Source organism: Thunnus albacares, chromosome 16 (assembly GCF_914725855.1).
Source record: "Thunnus albacares chromosome 16, fThuAlb1.1, whole genome shotgun sequence".
Taxonomy (NCBI): Eukaryota; Metazoa; Chordata; class Actinopteri; order Scombriformes; family Scombridae; genus Thunnus; species Thunnus albacares.
In genome coordinates, this window is record NC_058121.1 from 3,837,465 (window position 1) to 3,860,285 (window position 22,821).

Genomic DNA, 22,821 nt, shown 5'->3' on the forward strand with positions numbered 1-22,821 from the left:
CGTCTACGCAAGTTCTCCAAAACGACAGATGTTTATGTTAGAGTGACAGTTAGTACTTATGATGGGAGTGAAGGAGGACATCGACTGACATTATTATAGTAACAGAGTCAACATAGGAAGGAGGTCGGACTGGATGCAGGGTCAACAAAACATTGCTTTTAACAACTACTTCTGTCTATATGGTGCATCCGATGTTTGCTAAAGGCGTCTTCAAACAACGCAGCAATATGAAATGAGGTCAGTGGAGTTTCACTGTCAGCCATCTGGTAGCACAGGGGAGATGAGAAGTGCTACATAGCTAATCGGACATAGTGAACTTGATACCTTGATACAGTCTGAAACACAGATAAGTTCACATTGTGTCCAGTTATCAGTTTTATCTGCTAGACTGACAGCAAAGCCAGTATGATAATCTAGTTTAAGATTTTAGAATCTGTAGTGAACATTTCTGAGCCAAGAGATCAAACAATTGAACATTGTTTGATATTCATATTAACACAGGAGAGGTTTTCAAACACATCAGCCCAAAATCTCTTTACAAGTGGACACACTGAGCCACGACAGGTACATCAGTGTACCCTCCACATCACAACCATACCAGCATATGTTTGATATTGTACAGTCAATTTTCTTCAGTCTACACTGTGTGATGTAAGCTGTGTATTACTTTAATTAGTAAAACTTTTCATTTGTCATTTGAGTTCCATTGTGTTGAGGAGATGGTACACATGTAATGTTCACACTGTATTTTTGTTTTCGAGTGGCACTGCTGGGACTGAACCTCAGCTGACAGCAGCTTGCCTCAGTTTTACCTCAAGGTTGTCATTGTTTGCTATATCTAGGCCCTTAGAAATTAAACATTTCATATTTTATATTATTTTAAATCTGATCTTAAAAATTCTCAATCTTTCAGGCTGTACTGTACCTCTTTATCTGATGAAAGAGGACCATGTTCTCATTCTTTACCACCTGCCCCACTTGTTTATACCACAATGCTGCTATTTGTCTTTTGAAAGTTTTTTGTCGCTGCAATAAACAAAAACACTTCCCAGAACGAGCATGATGGTGAAGATAATCTGCTGAAGCTCAAACATTTCTGAACATATTTTACTGTGTCACATGGGAAGTGAATCAAAGGATTATCTATTTTTGGAATGACTTTAAGGTTACACAATAATAGTAGTACTTTTTTTTTTTGTTCCATTAAAATTTCCCCCTCAAGCCATTTCCAACTTCCAGTCACTGCCCCATCACTGTGAGCCCATAACAGAAGATATCTTGCATTGTGAGATAAGTAATGTTGGAAAGGTGGATTAGGAAAAATGACTTTAATCCAGGTGCTTAATTGCATGTAAATGCAATGATTGGTGATCTCAGATCTCCCTTGATGCTTCTCTTCCCTTAATACCCCTCTTCAAAAGACAAATTCTAATCTCTCCGGGTCTCTAAGGTTAAATATAAATCCACATGTAATAATATTTTTACTGATTAGAAAAGTCATATTCTTGGGCAAAGATGAACTCCAGCCATTTTTCATCAGATGCCCTCTCGATCTTCACGAAGAAGGTGAAATTCCAGAGAAGCAGTGTTGCGATCCAGAGATAGGAAGTGAAGATATCCACAGTTGTAAAGGTGACAAAGGAGGATTTACAAACCGCCCCCCCCCCCCCCCCCCCCCCCCAAAAAAACAAACACACACTCACATTCAGTACCATAAAGGACCATAGCATCAATCTTCATGTTGTGACGTTCTTGTCTAGTTTTCTTTATTTATTTCTAGTGTGTGTGTGTGTGTGTGTGTATATATATGTTATATATATATGTTATATACAGTATATAAACAGATATACACATGTATATAAAACAACTCTCTCATCATCTTGCTATGAACAAAGTGGTGGACACAAATTATTACAGGTGGTCTGGATTGAGAACATAATCCAAACTAGCTCCTCATCAACAATACAGTGTGTTATTGATGAGGAATTAACCAGAAATTCCTCGTCCCGGGAAAATTTAGCACTGCAGACTTTCAGGTGCGTGAACTACTCACCAGACAGTCGGCAACATGACCTCCCTCAGGGAATTTGAAGAATGCCCTCTGGTATATCTTACATGTAACAATGCCAATACACATCTGGAGTTTGTTGCTAGTCTTTGTGATCAGTTTCATTGATTTGCAGATAGCACGTCTGCAGCCGTCATCAACTAATCTAAGAGTGTAGTGGATTAAAATACTTCCAGTAAAGAAAGCATTATTTCCCTAACCTGTCTGGTTGGTGAGATTATGAGTGTCTCCTCTTGCAGTGATGGCTTTGTGTGTGAAGTTGGAGCCAGTAGGCAGAGGACTAATTGTCTCCTCTTGTGCTTGAGGGCAGGCGTCCCAAATCCTTATCTCACTTTTAAAGACCATGATTATGCTCTTTCATTTGATCTTACGGGCTGTGTCCTTCTTGGTGTATTATGGTGCTCCTTAAGTGCCCCAGCATTCCAGCTTCGTCTTCCTATTTCCTCTACCAGGATATGGAGCCTATCACTCTGGCAATAAAGTTGTAAAAGTCAGTTTTAAGAAGTTGCGGGATAGTGCTGAATACAAAATTATTATCATTATTTGAACTTCCACATACTTTTATTGTGATAAAATTCCCATGAATATTGCATTTGACAGTTCTTACAGCTATATTAGTGACCAAAATATGTCACAGTGTTAGATATGATATACTCTCCTCTGAAATGTTTCTCAGAAATTTTGTTTTACTAACTTTGAAGCAGTAAAAACACATTGTGGGTATTACTGCTGTCACTTTTTCAAAAGATAAAGTTTGCGCAAATTGGGGCTAAATCCAAAATCCAGAACCCATGTAACCTAAATCCTAAACCACATTGTATAATTCACATTGTTCCTGTCATTTGTGGTGCTTCTGCTGCCTCATGGAGCGGTAAGCTAACGTTACTGTAAGGCAGGAACATACGACAAAGTCAACAAACAGCCTCACCTTCATCCACAAGTTTTACCTTGCCGGTGTCAAATTCAAAATGCATCCACATATTACTTCTCAGATGGTTTGGTGTTATGATTATCAGTTCAGCACTGCTTGGGCTGCCAGTACATTTTAGGAGCAACTGCCACTGAAGTACAAAACATGGCCTGTTGCATTTATATACTGAGGATTTTGAATTTAAAGAGATCATTACAGATCAAATATAATTTTTTTGTCGCATGTTCAAATTTTGATTAAAATGTTGCCACTTAAGCAGGTATTTTATACTGATTACACTGTTTTTAGACTCAGTTATATTTCAATTTGACTTCTTTGATCTGGGCAGACACTGTACAGATTAAGCCTGGTTTTAACCCTGAGTTGATTGCCCCAGACTAATTAGTTTGACAATCAGTCTGAGGGGAGTCGCGACACCTAGTTAATTGCCATATCAATCAAAGATCTGACTCACGGACAATCAGTTGAATTTCTGGCATGTCAGAAATTTAAGTCAGCTGTCTTTAGTTTCAGTAGTTAATATCATTGGAGCCGTGTTTGACATGTAGCTGAAACTGTCTTGAACGAAACTGCTGTGATATAAGATTCAGAAGGCTGATTAAAACATACACTGAGGCCTGTGAAATAGCATTTAGACCTTCATGTGTGGAAATAACTTTAACATAAACTAAACAGTTAAGTGAATAAATTAAATATGAAATGAAAAATCCATATTATTCCAAAGACTTCAATTTTCTTCATGTGTGGGGGTGGAGGATCTTGGACTCATGACCTCAGTATTTCTAAAACCCTGACTACAGCCCTGATGACGTTTTTAACTTTAAGATTGATCATGGTGTTACAGTTTGGTGTTCAGACTGCTGGACTCACCTCAGAGGCGAATCACTGCTGATAAGCTTTTACATTAATCTGGATTAATCTTTTACCCCTTGTTTTAAGACATCTGTTTCTTTCTTTTCTTCCGCTGCCCAGTGCATATGAACCCTAGAAGGGTGCTCCTTCTTCTGTGATGTGCCTCAACCATGTAAATTTGTACCATATGTAACGTGTCCAAAAATAACACGTGCCTCAATATGAATTTGTAACTTGTGAAAAGCTGTTTCACATTATTTCTTAGCTGACATCAGGCCCATACAGTAAGGGCCTGACTGGACTGAGTTCCCCCAGTGTTTTTCCTCTAACACACCTTGAAAATACAGTTTAATAGACAAGACTAAACTATGCATTAACATTATAAAGAAATGCTAGCAATTTGCCTCTTCATTTATCTCATATACCACCAACAGGATTCAGACAGGGTTAATGTGTAGGATCTATGTGTTTCTGATCAATAATTAGAGGTGTCTAAAGATGCGGTCATGTTACGTTTCTGTTCACCAAAATGTATCTTGCACTTGGCCCGAAAAAGGATGTGATTGTTACATTTGTGAGGGAGGTAATAAATAAATATTGATCTGAGTGTTGACAAACTGTAAACAGTGTATTAGAGCAACGCTACAGTTTGTAGTCTGATAATGTGATAATGTACTAAAATAATAATGAAACACTAGTATAACTTGAAGGTTGAACAAAGGTTGATTCTGACCTGCAAATCTACCAAAGTCAGTAGTGAATGAAAACCTGAGCAAATATTTGTAAGAAGGAAATGTAATGTGACCATGCCTTTAAATAGAAACGGTTACTTGTCTATTGTTGATTTATAAGCTGCAAAACAAGTCCTGCAGCAGGATTGCACCATCACTAGCACTAATTCCAGGTTGAGAACCCGTAAATCCTTAAAAATGTAAATGTATAGTTTAATTTTTTAAAAAGGTTCAATACATCCCACAGCTTGGGACTGTAGTTTTGTTGTTTTGGTTTTTTAAAGATGTTTTTTTTATTTGGCCTTTTGCCTTTATTTGATTGTCACCAGTGTCGAGAGACAGGAAATGGGGAGAGAGAAATGGGGTATGACATGCAACAGAGGTTCATGGCTGCAGTTTAACTGAGGGTGTTGATTGTAATGTGGTTTGCACCTTAATCATCAGGCTACTGGGATGCTGGGCGCTGTAGTTTTTAGCAAATGTTACTCATGCCGGAGGAAATAGTGTATTTTATTGGGAATGTTTGTAGGTGCGGAATTGGTGTGCTTGCAAGTATTTCTGGCAGCTGGCACATACACCATGTATCTGGGATTGAGTCAAAACAAGACTAATATATGGCCGGACCGTGTATGGTCAATGTGGAAACTGTGGCCAATTTGTTACAGGAATAGTCAGTGTTAGTGTCTATAATGTGAATTCCTGGATATTAACTGTTCTTTCTGTAGTGGTTCCAGTAATATATGCTGATAAAGTGTACTGAAGTAGCATCACATGACATGGTTAGGCTATACTTGGTTCAAAAAAGTTTATAAATGCAGTTGCAAGAACAATACTTTCCACTCATATCTTGGGATGTTTGATTTGAAAGAGAACTTATTTTAATGCTGATTATAGGCTAAATATCGTAATTATCTGTTAACTCCCCCCGCTCTTTCATCTGTTTCACTCTGTGGACGTCTCTCATGTTTCACTCTGTATTGAGTGTTTTGTCAGAGTGATGGTTATTTGTGGTGCTTTAACTGTGTGCTCTCCTTCATGTCTCTATTTGCCTTTTTTCTGCCTCCTTCCTGGTTAATGATCATGGACGCTGTGGTGAATATTGTAAATGAAAGGTTTGATGACATTTTGGGTGCAAATTCGCAAGGTTTATCTCCACCCAGTTACCACAGTTACAGTCAAATCAAGCGCACCTGCAGAGCAGTCGCCACACTAAACTGATATAACAGCTACATGAGTTGCATGTTTTACCTGCAAGACTCATTTTTTAATGCTCATCATTTGTGATGTGAAAACAGAGAAATAAAAACCTTGCGTCCTGGTATTAGTTCAAACACATAGTTCCGCACGCACCACAGAACATCTCTCCTGCTGACAGTGATCACACTGGACAGTAGAAGAGGCGCTGGTATTAGTCTGTTTAAACAGGAGTTTAGCCGACATCTCTGCATTAAACACCGCTGAGAACGTCAGAGCTCAGAGCAGTAAACATAGTCACGCTGCATTGCACTGGTGTCCTCCACTTTTTTTTCTCACGCTGATTCATTTTGAAAGAGCGAACGGTCAATGGTGAAACTCCAACACATGCCGGCCGACCAATGGCGTAACTTCATCACTCACTCACAGACAACTGCAGTTATAGGGCTGGTCCATGGCTAGTCAAGCCAATAAAACTACAGTGTGTATGTTCATGGTAATGAAGGAACATGTCACCCAGTGCAACAGTGTGACTCATTGATGTGTTTTTTAATAGTTTTTGGACAACAATTGAGCTCTGTGGCACCGAGTAATAAGATATATCAGGCTTTGATACACAGACAATACTTCTTCCTATTACTCATCATTTTATTGTTGGTTTTGGTCTTTTGGGATTTGTTGATTATAAGGAAAATATCACCAGACTTATCCTTTAAGCATTGTTATATATTTCAATTAGGATCTATGTTGTAATATATTCTACTTTTTGTCCCTCTGCAACTTATTCATGAGCAACACAGTTCTTTCCTGTTGTGTTGTTGTGTTAGCAATATACATTAAGCCCCTGAATAGGACCTGTTGTTTTGACCCTTCACAGTATGAGACTTGAACAAAACTGGAACCCCACACCTCATAAAAGAATGCCAAACGCCAGTCCTCTCAGATTACCCCCAGGAGCCCTGTTCCTGTTTTGTGAATGGTTTTAATAGTGATGTCTGACGTAGTAGTGCGATTCTCACCTGGAGAAAGAATCACTCTCATGCTCAAAGTATGTATGTAACAGCAGCACAAGCCAAGAGATGACTTGATAAGGCAGAGGTATGGGAGCTAGTGATGATGGGAGTACGTATGGGGTGCCCAGGGCAGCCTTAATCCCTCCATGCTGCCTCTTTTGTGTTATAAGCTTAGACGCTCCCGCCTCCACATTGCATCCCATGGTAGATGAATTAGTTAATACCAGTTGGAATGTGCATGTCTTTTAGGCGGTATTAATGTCCCACTGAGAACAATTGAACAAGTCTGACAACTGAAATACAAGGAAAAATACAAAGGCCATATGATACCTTTTGCATTTCCTCAAAAGCTTTGTAAACATGAGAAGTTTCTCAGTGTGAGGGGATTTTGGCACGCCCTTTTTACTGCAGTCCGTTAAATTTCATTGACTGACGCCTGTTTGTCTCAAGTGAGATATAGCCACAAACTCTTGGTAAAATGTCAAAATAGGTTACTTAAGATAAATGCTTGTTATGAAACTTTGGAAGGAGAGGAGGAGGGGAAAGAGACAAAAGCAGCGGCTCAGACATCATCAAACATCAGCTCCTCCCACCGAGAGCAAACACCTCCCTCCCTGCTTTAGTTCACTCCCATCACAGCGAGGTTAAATCACCCTCACACAGCTCCACGGTTCACTACAGATACACAGGTTGCTCTCAGACCGGAGCACAAGACAGGTGTGACTCCATCTGAATGAGGACGCTTTCTCTACCTGTTAATCATCAGCCTGGCACAGACACTCATTTCAGTCTTTTATCTGAAGACATTTACTTTCATCAGTTTGTGCATCTTTGGCAACACTGTTGGACCCTCTGAATCAGACCTTATACATTACAGAGCAGCACATTTTTAGGGAGCCTCCTTAAAGACCCAGAGAAATGAATTTTGATGAAATTCTCTGTCTTATTGGAGGGTTTGGGAAGTTCCAGAAGGTCTTGTATGTATGGATCTGTCTACCCCAGATCTTTCTGGCATTCCACATGCTGATCTCTGTCTTCACTGGGGCTGTTCCTCCTCATGTACGCTGCTCCACAAGGCCCTCAACGGGCGCTTCAGCCTCCTCAAACTTCAACTTCAGCCTTGTGTCTGCCCCCGGCGGGTGGCCTGAGCTGTCCTGCACAGCCTCCTTGAACCACAGCGATGCTGTAGCCCTTGGCGATGGACACCCCTCTGGGAGCTGCCAGGGGGGCTGGGTGTACAGCACAGAGACCTTCCAAAGCACCATAGTAACTGAGGTAAGTGAACTAACAGGCTCGCTGACAGACCCCCAGTTCACATTTTGAATGCAGTGAATATCTACATTTTCACCTGATGTGTTTAACATGAGGACTCCATGCAGCTAAGGAATGTGGAGGGGCTTTGCAGTTATATTACGCTGGCATCCGGTGATATCTGAGACAGGGTTACACAGGATTAGTGTTGAGAGATGGACTCCTGGGGTGTAGGCATCCTCTAGGCCTTCCCACACACCCTGCCACCCTGCCAGGTTTAGTAACACATGAACTAAGGGCAGCAAGGGCAGTTACATGACTGAGATGATGTAATTAGATGAAGCAATGTCACATGTGACACGTGATGGGTCAGCTGCAGTCACCGCAGAAACCAGCAGGCAGGAGATCTGCAGTTGATTTAGAGAAGTCTTAAAGTTGGCCAGTTTCTCTACTGTGGAAGTTAATGGGAAGATGCCTGGGGCTCTGTAACGTTCCAGCAGTGGAGAATATGAAAGGCCCATAGTTGTACTGTAGATGGATCTCCAACACAAGAAAACATCAAGGACAAAGGCTGGAGCCGTGACATGTGCTTTTTATAAAAAACCATACTAAAATTCCAAAGGCCTAGGAGAAGTAAAGGCTGTGATGTTCCTTACACCACACAACATGACAGAACAAAATGATGATTTTTTTTATTCCTAGAGCCTTACCAATACTGGAGCTTAAAGGAAAATTCAGGTTTATGTGAACCTGATGTATTTTCCATAAATGGAGCAGTTGTGGCTTTATATGTCAGGGTAAATTTGCTCTCTCCATCTCTGTTATTGAGATCTGGAGATTCAGATTGAGATTCAGGCAAACAAGGCCTTGTGGTTATATTATAATGATAGTTATTTGGGTAAACTTCCATCAGCCTCCTACTGCTTTAGAAATAAACATGATTTTTACATGAATCGCTTCAAAAGTTTGTAAATCCATGTGTAGTAGTTACACAGAAGGATTACCCTCATCTGTGGACAGTGGACACTTCTAGATGTTCCTAGTCTGGCAGCAATAGATCCAACTGCAGAAAAAGTTTTCCTCTTCACTCTTCAGGAGAGCAGCGACTACAGGAACACCAGCAGTTTCTCTGAGGTAATCGTTATTGTCCATGGACTTTGCTGACGGTCCTGTTGCCCTTCTGCCTCCATTCATCATTTTTCTTCTTTCAGTTGTTTTATCTCCTCTCTGTGTACGCTGGCTCAAATACGGTCGGCCACTCGAAGTGAAATCACTCATGATTGTCCTCATAAAAGTCCATGGGATAATCTGTCATTGCACTTTTTTTTTTTAGTTTTTTTAGTTTCCTTACAGTTTAAGGGCAGATGAATATGCCCTGGATATAGTTCTATATGCAGTTAGCCATAATGCTGCTAAAGGCGGCTAGTTCCTGTGTTTACTTTCACTCAGACTGACAAACCAACTTTTGAAGTGATTCATGTAAAAATCATGTTTATTTCTAAAGCACTAGGAGGCTGATGGAGATTGCCCTGATAACGTCTTCAATATGCAAGGCGTCGTTCACCCAAATCTCAATCTGAATCTTCGGAATCTCGATATTGGAGCTGGAGAGAGGAATGTTACCCTGACACATAGAACCATAACCACCACATTTAGGGGAAATACATCAGGTTCAAATAAACTGGAACTTTCATTAAAATCAAAAGGGTTAATCTCCTTTTATGCAAGAATGTGCACATCAAATTTCATGTCAACCTGCACATTATCTTATGATTTATCTTATCTGAAGGTGGTGTTCAAGGACTGTGGAAATGGTTCATCCACTGGGGAGCATGAATGTGGTCTGTAATCAGTCCGCTACATTTTGATACCTCTAATTTGAAAATGGAAATGATGGCCTGTTGATGGTGTGACAGAAAAAGGTTATGAACACTAAAGATATTAGGATTGATCCTCTGGGGACCATGAATGTCCACAGAAAAGTTCATGAAGATCCAGAAAAGTGTTTTTGAGATATCTTGTCCTGGGCCAAAGGTATCTCAAGGTGGAAATTGGGCCTGACCTGGCACTAAAGAAAATTTCAGATGGGGTCACAAAAATCATTAGCAGTCATCCTCTGGGGACTATAAATATACATGCCAAAATTAGCAATCTAGCCAGTAGTTGTGAAGTTATCTCACTCGGACAGACATCCTTGGGTCTTGTTTGCCCAACTATTTTTAGGCAGATAGCAGATGCTGAACTAACTAGAATTCTCACAGTCAGAGAGCAGGTTGACTTCCCAAAGTAGAAATGTTTTCTCCTAAAGTTCCTATTTCTATTGCTTTCAGTGGGACCTGGTTTGTGACAATGCCGGCCTGAACAACTTGGGCTCCTCCATCTACATGTTTGGCCTCCTTGTTGGGGCTGTTGTGTTTGGGAGCTTAGCTGATAAGTAAGTGTGATAAGATCAATCCATCTTCACAGCACTGTTGAAAGGAGGACATAACCCCTTGCACTTTAGTCCTCTTTAGATATGCTCTAACTGTTTGATGTGTCATATATCAGTGTAAATAAAGGTTATCTTTACAGTTTTAATTAACTCTTTGTGAATGTTTTATATCTCAGTCTTGGGTCAGTGAGATTGCTTTTTCCCAATTAGCAATAGAAATGGAAGTGTTTTAACTAATGTAATTTTGTAAGTGTGAGCCTCATTGGTTCACATTTTGTTTCAGCTCATATCTTCACAACACAAATCAGTTCTCTGTAGTAATTGCATAAGCAGTAAATGGATTGTTGTCGTTCCAGGTACGGCCGCAGGATCATCATTCTTGTTAGCTTGGCTATCCAGGTGGTCTTTGGGGTTGGTGCTGCTTTTGCCCCAAATTTTTACATCTACACGGCTCTTCGCTTTATGGTTGGAACATCCATCTCTGGTGTCATCATGAATGCCTTTGTTCTAGGTCAGTGCTCTATCAAAAAAGTTAACACCATCTTTAATCAGGGTGATATATGTTTCCATATCTTCAGTTGGCATTAGTTATCAAAAGGTTCATTTAAGTTCAATGGTAAAACATAGAATTGGAAACAATATACATTTGTGCAGGTGACTGTGAAACAATAAGATTCCATCTGAAAACACAAATAAATAAACATTTATTTTATTACAGATCCTAAATGACATTGTAGGGTTTCACAATAATATTCTCCTACAATAATCATGATCACAACTTTTAATATCAAAAGTCATTTAACTTCAGATCAGTGCACTATTGCTGTTGTGCATTAAGAGAACCAGCCTAATGTTACTTTTAATTTAAAGGATCCATTCACCCAAATAAAGAAAAAAATATAGTTTCAGTTTTATGTGACAAGATTTGAGATATCCACCTATCACATATTTACTTCCACCACAGTCCAAGTAGTAGTTAGAAAAACTCAATACATACATATATGTAAACAATGCTCAGATACTCAAGATAATCAAATACAGTTTACATTAAGAAGAAAACTCTATCCACCTCCATTGTATTGGAGTGTAAGGAGAAGTCTCAGCAGCAAATATCTCAAAACTGAAGCAAAATAAACTGGCATCTGCATGGCTAGATGCCTGGAGGGAGGAGTGGGCAATTTTCTCTAAACTGGTTTAACTGATCCTTTAAAAATGTCTACATACTATTATTAAGAAAAGTATGAATGTCAGGAGTCCTCTTCATGTGCTGTAACACTAATTTGTTCCAAAAGATCCCAATCATGATTTTAATATTGGGCAAAATAATCATTATTACCACTTTTACAACACTGTAAAATGTTTTAATGTCTAAAAGTGTATATTAGTTGTTTATCTAATACTCTACATTATACATCTAGTTTCTAACATAGTAATTGTTTGTACATTATGCTGTGTAATTTGTGTGCCTCATTCAGGCACAGAGTGGACAGGATCTAAGCAGCGGATGCTGGCTGGTATCATTACTGACTACTTCTTTGGCTTTGGCTACATTATGCTGGCTGGAGTGGCTTACCTCATAAGAGACTGGCGTAAACTACAGCTGGCTATCTCAGTCCCTGGTTTCCTCTTCATCTTCTACATCTGGTGAGTGGGCAGCAGAGTGACCCAGATCTGATGGAGTGTGTACCGAGAGTTTCTAAAATTACTTTACCAGTATCATAAAAATTCAAAAACAGACTGTGAGTTTTTGATAAAGGAGATCCATTTACACTCCCAGTGATTGAAAACAAATCTGTAGCAGATGATCAGTTCCATGCATAGTTGGTGTTAAATTCCTTTCATACTTTTAATGCAGCAGTACAGAACAATACACTGACCTACTTTTGGCCACTTCGAGGAATATATCCGTTTGTCTTTCGCTATATATCATCTTTACCTGTCAAACATAACTGATAGCTTGCATAACGGCTATGTTCCATGAATGTTCCACTGTTCTCAAATGCCATTTGTTACACCTGTCCTATGACAGTTTCTCCCTGCAGCACAGGAGTCACGTACAGATGTTAGTATGTAGGTCACCTGAGCAATTTGTCTGCACATGTTCAGGGTGTTGCCAAAGTCAGCCCGCTGGTTGATGGCCAGTGACAGGAAGGAGGAAGCGTGGGAACTGATCCAGAAAGCAGCACAGATGAATGGGAAGCCCCTCACCAAAGATCTGGAGATGTGTCAGGTACAGCTGCAAAAAAAATGTTCATCATTGATAAGTCTATATTTTGAATGTAGGATTTGTGAAGATATAACTGGAACATATTTTTATTTGATAAATGACTCAATTTTTTAATCAGGTATCAAAATTATGATTTGCAGATGACAACATTGTTTATCATTGCTCAATACTGAATAGTTCCTGCTGTTGTAGAGTAGCTGCAGTGAGTGTGACAGATACTCCACCGCCATTGCTCTGCAGAAGCAACCTTTATTACTTTGCATAAATGTTTTGATCACTCACTATCATTTAAACATGCAAACTACTTAAACAGTACTATGTTTTGTTCTCTTTATAGCCCTAACTCCTTACTCACTGTCTCACTCACTGTTTCACTAGGTCTATAAAATTGAAGAGAAAGTGAAGGAAAAACACTCATGCATAGACCTCGTTCGAACCCCAAACATGAGGAGGCAGTCTTTGATTGTTTTTTATCTCTGGTGAGTATTAGCAGAACATTCTCTCTCTCTTTATATCAGTTTAAGATTTCCTGAAGAGTACATGCACACTAAGCTGGCCACAGTTTGGTCACACAGTTGTTTTTTGGCCTTTCATCCATGCTAAACCAGCATTTTAACATACCAAAAATATAGCATTTCAAAAATGTTCTTCACAGCAAATAAATGGAAAAAACAGCCTTGTGGTTTCATGTAGATAATGAAAACTGAGCTTTTGAAAAATGAAGACTTAAGTTTGTGCGGACACAGTTGGGCAGTTATGTCAGGATGAAAAATTTCCACAGAACACCCCACAGTGCAAGTGTCATCATTATGTTTGTTTTGTCACATAACTTCAGAATCTTTAAACAATAATTTGACTGATTCAGTTCATTGTCTCGGTGCAGGAGGTTCTATTTTGTTCTTGTTCAGTTGTCTGACCACAAACAGAGAAATATGTTGATAAGAACATCTCACTTGTAAGTTTGTCTGTTTTAAAACACACACTCTGCAAAGAAACCAAACTGTGGTGGTTTGCTGACCAAGGCAGTGCAAAGTTTTGTCAGTTACAATTCAAAGCAAAGGAATAAGACTTTGTAATGCAAATTCTGATCTGGACCAAAGTGTTTGTTTAAAAAGAGCCATTGCAGTAGCACAGCAGCTGCTATCATTAAAGGCCCACTTGTAAGCTGTCATCATTCTGTACAATGAGATTGTACATTTTAAACGTATCATAATAACAGGAGTGTAGGAATGTAGCAAAACTGGTTTTCCTGGCACACAGAAACCACTGAAAAATCTGGGTTTCAGGTCTTTAAACGGTTACTTCCCTCTTCTTGTGACGTGCATCACCGCACCCCAAGCCCTAGTTATACTGTGTGACTACAAAAATAGAATTTCAAACGACTAAACGACCTATAATTAATGCACGCAACATAGGTTTGAGGAAGTCAATATAAGATGCCACCCATTTAAGTGTAACATAATGCACGAGGTTACTACTACTGTAATCTGATCACTGATCTTAATGCTTTGCAGAGAAATGTGATTTAGACTTGAGTGTGGTTTGGTTTTGCAGGGAGTAAGGCTGCATTCAGACTGCAGGTAAAAGAGATTTGGGTCCTGTTTTATGTGCTCATACACTTGATATACAGTATTTTTCACTTAATTTGTGGCAATGCAGCTTCAACTGGAACACTCATATCAAATTTAATGGACAAACCAGGAGCTGATTTGGGTTATTGGCCACACTGAAAAGATATGTGAACAGCCTGTCCAAAGAAAACAATGGATTCTGGCAATAGGTTAAAATTAAGTTCAGTCCAAACATCTCTTTTGTACATTTTGTTTAGCCTGTCATTACTTTTGTCATCTGTTCAGTGCAATAAGCATTTTTCCGCTGGTGCTGGTTAATGAAATACATGTATGGTAGATATGCTGACAAGATTTATGCTGCCAACAACTTGACTTTTAAACACACAGTACAGTATCTACTGAAAGTGTGTCAGTGAAACAAGACTACAGCTTTACAGCTATGCTGTAATGTTCATTATTAAGAAAACCAAACTGTAAGATGGATCAACTTTTAGGTCCAAGGCTTTTTTTTAATCCTTAGCAGTCAAAGTGCAATACATGTAAACATGGTAGCATGCTAACAATTAGCAGGTTTAGCACGTAATCATTCCCACATTCGCCATCTTATTTTAATGCGGCTATATATCCATATTTTTTATAATAATGTATTAAATGACAGCGTGTAATGTGGAGTGATGAATCTACAGAGACTTGCCAGTGACTCTGCAGCTCCTCTCGGTTTTACGGAGCTTTATAGCAAGTTTCAGCTCATTGTTTATCTGTCTGGATATAACTAAACTGTTTTGGTTCACTCTCAGGCCTCTCACAGCGTTGTTTTTGGCCGCAGCAGGCAGCTGTTTTCAGAATAAAAGCTCTAAAAAGCCACTGTACACTACCTGCTCAGCAACAAACTGTAGACTAGCTGGTGAACATAGTGGAGCTTTTAGCAGCTAAAGAGCAGATATTTCCCTCAGGAGTTGGTAGAGAGCAAAAACAGCTAAAAGAGAGTGAATATTAGAAACACGACTCCAAATGAATGATAATGTTGCTTGTAACTCTGTAATGTTGGTGAAATAAGCAACTCTCTGCTTACAAGTTCAACTTAAAAGGTGTCAATTTTGTGTTCACAAGTTGTTGTTTTTGTTTGGCAAGTGACCAAACAATCAGTTATTGCAGGTTGAAGTATGCTACCATTAGCATGCTATCATTTGCTAGCGTGCAAATTATCACTATATGCAAAATACTGCAAAGCGAAGTATTAGACAAACTGAAGTTCTGACCTGATTTTTGAACTAGGTAAGGCATTTCAGTTGGAAAAACCTTGCCGGATGATTTAAGCTCTAATTAATATTGAGACAGATATTTAAACATATTTTTAATTCCTAAATGTGTCTTTCTATATGTACAAGCTTCCCTGCAAACCACAAATTTAAGTGATTCTTGATTTATTCTTCAAGCTCTAGAGTATAGAAAAACTAATTTTCCTGCCATGGCATCTGTAAAAGTTGAATCACTGCTGCATTGCACCAGTGTAGTCATAAAAATTCAGTCTGAGGTTATGGAAACATTAACAACACAAAATAGTTTTCCTTGAAGAAAAAGTATTTACACCAAAGTTTACACAACCTCAGGAAAACAGAACAGCAAACTGCCGACCAGAGCAGATATTGAATTATCTAATAAATGAATAAAAATAAGTATTATATATTAAATTATACAGGTCAGTGGAATTGTTGAATTTTCGTGATATTTTGTTTCATTTTCAACTGGGAATTTTTTATTTCTAAACCAAACCTATGCCATCAGAATCATTTGTGCGATGCTATAATCACATATAAATTCTACAAATTGTCAACACAGGAACAGTATGATGGTTATATAGTACAAGTAACTATGGTCTCGTAACCAGATAAAATGACAATAGGACATTTGACTTTTCTACTGAATTGATTTTATCTTCCTTCTTTTCCCATCTGTCTCAGGTTCGTCAACGTGCTCGTGTACTACGGCCTGTCGCTCAACATTTCTGACTTTGGCATGAACATCTATCTGACGCAGATGATCTTTGGCCTGGTAGAGATGCCTGCACGCACCATTACCCTGTTCACCCTCAACCGCTCCCGCAAAATCTCCCAGCTAGCTTTCCTGGCGGTGGGCGGCTCAGCCTGCCTGCTGACCATCTTCATCCCCCAAGGTGTGATATGTGTACCACTGCTGCATGCCATAGACTGTTAAAATAAACCAAACAGGGAAACTAACATCAGACTGCAGCTTCCTTGTTGTCCCAGTGTTTTCAATCTGTGTTGGAAGCAGTGCACTGACCCTCTTTGACCTCTCCTCTAGAGCTGTCCATCATCAAAACAGTCCTGGCCATGATTGGGAAGTTTGGCATCACAGCTTCTCTATCTATTATTTATGTCTACTCAGCTGAGGTGTTCCCCACTGTTATCAGGTGAGTTCCAACAAAGTCTCTGAGCCAGATTTGATGGAGCTTTTACTAAAACACAACTTATTCTGGCTGGTGATGTCCTTGAATAACCTGTGGACCAGTTGTACGGCTTTTAGTGTTTTATGATCCTGGGTGGTGGTCATTTTGATATAAAGCCAGCTATGATTATGTCGTAATTGAGTTGGCCAAAAAAGCCACTTGATTCACAACAAGCAGCAGTCTATTACTTATTATCTAGTGTACAAATGGACTTTGTGGAACACATAACTATTGGCAATTTGTTACAATTATTATTTTCAAAACCCTCTATATATCATGGAGTGTCTGTCATTGAAACTCACATCTGTCTTCTTAATAAACTCAGACAAAAGGTGACAGCTGCTGTTAAACGTGCAGTTTGAGGCGGTTGGAACTTTAGTAGAAGTGAGGGAAAAAGTTCTGAATTGTGTCCTTTTTAACTGATATATTACATATGTCGTTTGCCAGAGCAAAGGATACAAACCAGATGTTGGCACATCAGAGCAGCAGTGTTAGTGTTATTGTTCTCAGAATGAAATATACACACACATTTCTAGAAGACAACTGTATTAATGTGCATGTTTAATACAAATAACGGCATTCCTTATTTTTAAAGCTGCTATAATCAATATTTTTATATTAATAATAGATCAAATGAATTATCATCCAACTCCACAGTTCCTCTCAACTCTACAAAGCTTTTTAGTGTCTTTCAGCTTTAGTTTTGGTTTATTCTCACTGCTCTCATCTACCTGATTTCCAGCAGCTGTTTTCAGTAAAAAAAAGCTTTGATAAACCTGCTCACACTCCCGGCTCTGCACCAATCAGCAGACACAGTTAGAGACTAGCTGGTGAAGATAGTGGAGCATTTAGCAGCTAAAGAACCAGATATTTTTTCTCAGGAATTGGTGGAGACCAAAACATAGCTAAAAGAGAGTGAATATTGCACTTACACTCACCAGGTGGGCACGAACATGACTAAAAATAAATGACAATGTGCTAGGCGAGTGAATATTGGACTTTCAATTAACAACTCCAAATGAATGTACTTGTTTGCCATAACAATAGAACAAGCTGGTGATATATCTATATAGTGTTTACAGCTTGTTGCATTGCCCCACACATTGCCCCATACATTGTTATCATAATTTTGGGGGGATTTGGGGGTTAAGTCTGAGCCATCAATATCTGTATCGGCCTCAGAAATCGACCATCAGCTGGCCTCAAGTACTGATCATCAATCCCCAACCCCTCCCTCTCCCAAGCTAGTTGTATTCTCCTCTGCTAACCCCCCTCCCCCCAAGCCCCACTCAGCAGAATCTGTGATGGTCATGTCTTTTTGTCCTCTCACTCCTCTACCTCGCAGACAAAATGGAATCGGTATAGGATCCATGTTTGCTCGGACTGGGGGTGTCCTGGCTCCCATGATGTACCTCTTGAGGGGCATCAGTCCGCATGCTCCCATGGTTCTGTGCGGTCTTTGCCCCCTGCTGGGCTCTGCCCTCACCCTGCTGCTGCCTGAAACGGCCAATAAGCCTCTGCCTGACACCATCGAAGACGTGGAGGGATCCACCCTCAGGTTTGACTCTTGTTTCTGGACCACTGTTTTTACAGTTCCGTAGCATGTTGCATTTCAGACTGTGTCATCCCACCAAAATCTACATCTGCTGATTGAGTACATATTGAACCAGTAACATTTCTGTAGACTCTTGTCAGTAGCAACAATATACTTGAAACATGTTGATTTTTGTCATAGCCGGGTGGAATCTTCTGTACCATCTAAAAAAAAGTTGAACGTTAAGTTTGAGTACTAAATGGTATTGGTCTTCATCCAAACTTGTCAGTTGTACAGCTAGCTAAAGTGATTTGGAGTAAAATGCTTCCCTCTGTCTTTTGTCAGTGAGGAGGAGGACGGCGTGAAGACAGTTATCTTTGACGCTTCTCTGCGGAACACAGACGTGGTCCGCTGCACCAGGATGGACTGATGAACAACAGCAGCACCAGTGTAAGCCGCCACATGTCAGGATGTGGTCTCCAGTGTTTTTAGGACTATTCCAAAGGCAAAAGTCTTTGCTTCCAGTGGAAGTCAAGATTAGACTTTTTTCTGGATCTTTGCAAGATACCCAGATACCCAACATTTATACAGCAGTGTAAGTATTTTTTTTAATTATTTTTTTTTTTTACAATTTTTTGTACAAGTTTGTTTTTATATGGCATCTCATTGTTGTTCCAGTGAGATGAACATCAGCCTCAGCTTATGTTCTCTGAGCGTGGAATAAAATGACTCATTTTTAATGTTATGATGTTCAATGAAGCATACTCCTAGTTTGTACATTCATGCAAATGACAAGGCCCAGCTAAAGTGTTGCTAACACTTGTGGAGGTAAAACACATGAGTCCTCAAGGGGCAAATACAAACACTAGGCTGCCATGACAGATGTGTAAGACCTAATGGAAGTAACAAATTAAAGGAGACAGTTTCATCCTGTTTTAACAGTTGAAGCACCTATTTGCTGCAACAGTAGAAACAGTAACTCGTACTTCTGCACATATCAAAAGAATTTCAGGTAACATTCTGTCCTACACAACACTTGAAATTACAAAATTTTGCAAATTTTAAACCGCCGTGATGGATACTCCTGTCCGCAAACTTCTGTGTACTTTTGTTCTGGTGCTGTTTTTTATAGTTTGGGTTCCGTAGTTCAAATTTAAATGCTACAATGAAGTATTTTAGACAGTGTGTTTCCAACTTTGTGTCAACAGTTTGTAGAAAGCCATTTCCTGTTTCAACATCACAATGTCTTCAATGTCCATAAAAATGGACATTTTTATGGACATTGCAGTTGAATGGACATTTTTATGGACACTGTTCCCTAGTCTTCCCACCCTCATCACCCAACATCAGTATTAAACTACACACCTGCTCTTGTAGCTGGGAGCAAATCCCTGCAGCCAGGAACTGGTGGAAAGCCTGAAACCAGAAGAGTGGAAGCTGTCACAGCTGCAGATGAATGAACATGGTTTAGGAATGACATGCTTAACTGTCATGTGTCCACAAACCTTTGGTCATGTGATATACTCAGACCGGTCATGTAAAGATGGACACATACCAGAACCATTTGTAAAGCTGCCTTTTGGTAAAATCATGCGAATATCCAACAACACTGGTTCATACTATGAAGCATGACTTACAAATGTATTGTTTTCCACCTTTGTAAGCTGAGAAGTTTCTTTTCTAAACTTAAGCTTGTTTGTGATTTGAAAGTTGTAACTGTATCAGTGTGCTGCATGTACAGTACATCCACACTGGGCAGCTCTCTAATGCAAACATGCTCCTCCTCAACCTGTCTTAGGCGTACTGTGAGATGATACACTCCCAAAGAAAACACTGTTCTATTGGGATGTTTGTCTTGTTAATCTATGCTAAAGCACAGACCACACAGTCTGGCCAGCTGGGGCAAACTATTACAATTTGTGTATATTTTTGTATTTTTTTTTACTTGTATATTTCTTTCATGTAACATTTATAAACATAATTTCTTACAAAACTGTGCTGCACAGCAGATGAAAATCACTGATTCCAACACCGCCCAATTTGCTGAGGTGATGTCTACTGTCAGCTCAGTTCAGCCAGTGAAAACTGATTCAATTAAACGTCCCATTACCAGTGTTATCACAACCAGAATGATATGCAAGCCCAGTACTGTATGTTTTGCCTACCATAGGACACTTAGAGAGAACATTTTGTGTCAGAGAGTTCAGACACTAAACACAAAAGTATTTGAAAGTCAGTAGGTGATACTGATGCAGTGATTCTCTCCTATCTATGGTCCACATCTTCCCAGAATGTGAGTTGAAAAGTGTGCAAGGTGAACAGTATATATGACTGGAATTGCACTCAGGAACATCATTCAGTTAAAGCAGCATGTTTACAGTACCAACAGCAGAAACTGTCTTAAAGGAAACGCTGACACCTGCTGGTGTACAGTGGTATCGCATCTTTTCTGACAGTTCATCAATAAATGCTTGAAATATTTTATGCAAAAAAACAATGAAATGTTATGGTTCCTACGTTTTGTCTTTTTGATGTTATATGAAGTTACAGTGTTCTATACTATTCTACATGTATATACTGATTTTGCAGAATTGAAGTTTGTGACTCAAGTGAAAAATGTTTTTATTGACTTCATTTATACATTAAAATTTTGTTAGCAGAATCTGCATGTTCTTCCATCAGGTTACACAAGCACTGGGTTGCAGGGAAGTGGCTCAAGTCACCGGCACTATGAGATACTGACAACAGAAATTTACGTTGCAGTGTGGGACTTTTGTCTCCCCCTTCTGGCAGTGAGAGTAAATACAAAAACACTGTCAACATGCTTACATCAGGCTCCACCTTAGCCTACTCCATTGCTACTGTTGCAGCTGTAAAACAGTGGATAAAAAGTTTTGAGCGTCACACAACCCCAAGAAATGACTCGTTTCACTATCAGAATTTGATCCATATGGTCCGATAACATTTGGAAAGTCTAGAAGAGTCGTATTATTCAATTGTTTTATCCTCATTCAAGTTAGCAGAGAGCTGACCAGAAGTTAGCCGCTCGGCTGGCGGAAGTCTCTGGCTGCATGCGCATTCAAACAGTCAGTGTGGGAATGTCCCTCCCGACATGAGATTTAAAACTCTATACTGTGAAATACAGAGATATTTATCTGGTGGTGATAGGATTAATCAGCAATGTGTGAACTCGTTTGGCAAAGGCTTGTATGTAACAGACATTTATTTATATGTAAAAGTTCCATACTGCAGGTTTAAGGCAAGGCCAATGTTACTGTACAAACACAGAAGTTTCTTTACAGTTAGTTTTAAGGCAGGAAATGCCTGTTGGTTTACTCCAGGAGTAAAACTAAAGTTGAATATACCTGTATGTACAGTGTGGACTATGACATGTGAAACATAGTTGTAGCTAACATCACGACTTGACTTGTCAAGCAGCTGTAACAAACAACATCAGTGCTTTTTGACTATGTGACAAAGTGGTTGAGACCGCACCATTTGTCCCCATTACAGTTTGTATTTCCTTTCATACTTGTCATTTGTTTGTTTAGCAAGTATATGTAGCATTGCTTTCACATACTATCCCAGGTTTTGTTTGTGTTTAGCATTGTTGTTACATTTATTTATATCTGCAGTCGTGATTTAATCAAGCAGACAAGTATTATTTAAGTTTACTTATTGTTTATCAATTTAAGTCCTGAGTTTCTTGAGTTATAGATTAGCTTGTGTGGCTTCCCAGGAGACAAAGGGGGAGTCAGTTGTTTTTAGTCATTCAACAAGTCTGAGTCTACTTCCTAGACACCCTGATCAGTCTCCCTCACAGACTTGTCAAACAGGTAACTAACAACATCACTAATTGCTGCATAACGTTACTGGAATTGTGCTTGTCCTGCTACAAGTGAAAACAATTTATGAATCTGATTCAATTGACTGATAAAGACACACGAGTTCTATGATGCTAGCAAGGCTATCAAATCCAGGTTAGCAAGACTTATTCAGACAGCGAAACAACAGCAACTTGAAGTATGACATAGATGGGGAAGAAAAGAAGAATTGGTGATGCTAGTCATTTTTCATTTGCACTTTTCATTTTAATGTTATTTCAATAGAGTGTTTAAATGGAGAGATGAGGGAACTGAAAATATATACGTGTCTGGGTTTATACTAGAGCTGCAACGATTAGTTGATTAATTGATTAGTTGCCAACTGTTAAATTAATCGCCAACTATTTTGATAATTGGTTAGTTTTCTCTGGTTCCAGTTTCTTAAATGTTAATATTTTCTGTTTTGTTTAGTCCTCTGTGTCAGTAAACTGAATATCTTTTGGTTGTGGACTATTGATCAGGACAAAACAAGACATTGGAGGACGTCACCTTGGGCTTTGGGAAACAGTGATCGACATTTTTCATCATTTTATTAACCAAACAACTAATCGATTAATCAAAATATCAACAGATTAATCGATAATGAAAATAATTGTTAGCTTATACAGTTCTGACCACATTACTGAATACATTGTTGATGCAGGGCATCACTGTGAAAGGTTGAGCA

General features: G+C 39.2%; 1 protein-coding gene and 1 long non-coding RNA gene across 3 annotated transcripts; one reads left to right on the forward strand and one right to left on the reverse strand.

The window, feature by feature from the left end:
- Positions 1 to 5,880: 5,880 nt before the first annotated feature.
- On the forward strand, positions 5,881 to 20,932 carry si:dkey-119m7.4 (uncharacterized protein LOC560629 homolog). The gene is made up of 10 exons (XM_044377244.1): positions 5,881 to 8,064; positions 10,371 to 10,474; positions 10,828 to 10,982; positions 11,947 to 12,115; positions 12,578 to 12,701; positions 13,077 to 13,177; positions 16,231 to 16,442; positions 16,592 to 16,700; positions 18,082 to 18,294; positions 18,616 to 20,932. Exons 1-10 carry the CDS (start codon positions 7,708 to 7,710, stop codon positions 18,698 to 18,700), a joined length of 1,629 nt encoding a protein of 542 aa, XP_044233179.1. The 5' UTR covers positions 5,881 to 7,707; the 3' UTR covers positions 18,701 to 20,932.
- LOC122999910 lies at positions 10,906 to 12,670 on the reverse strand. Of its 2 annotated transcripts, none has more exons than XR_006407851.1 (3): positions 12,551 to 12,670; positions 12,045 to 12,142; positions 10,906 to 10,991 (listed from the first exon to the last, which is right to left on the reverse strand). It is a non-coding gene; the product is annotated as an uncharacterized LOC122999910 (long non-coding RNA). The 2 variants fall into 2 exon arrangements; XR_006407852.1 differs by lacking the exon at positions 10,906 to 10,991 and adding an exon at positions 11,065 to 11,151.
- Positions 20,933 to 22,821: the final 1,889 nt, after the last annotated feature.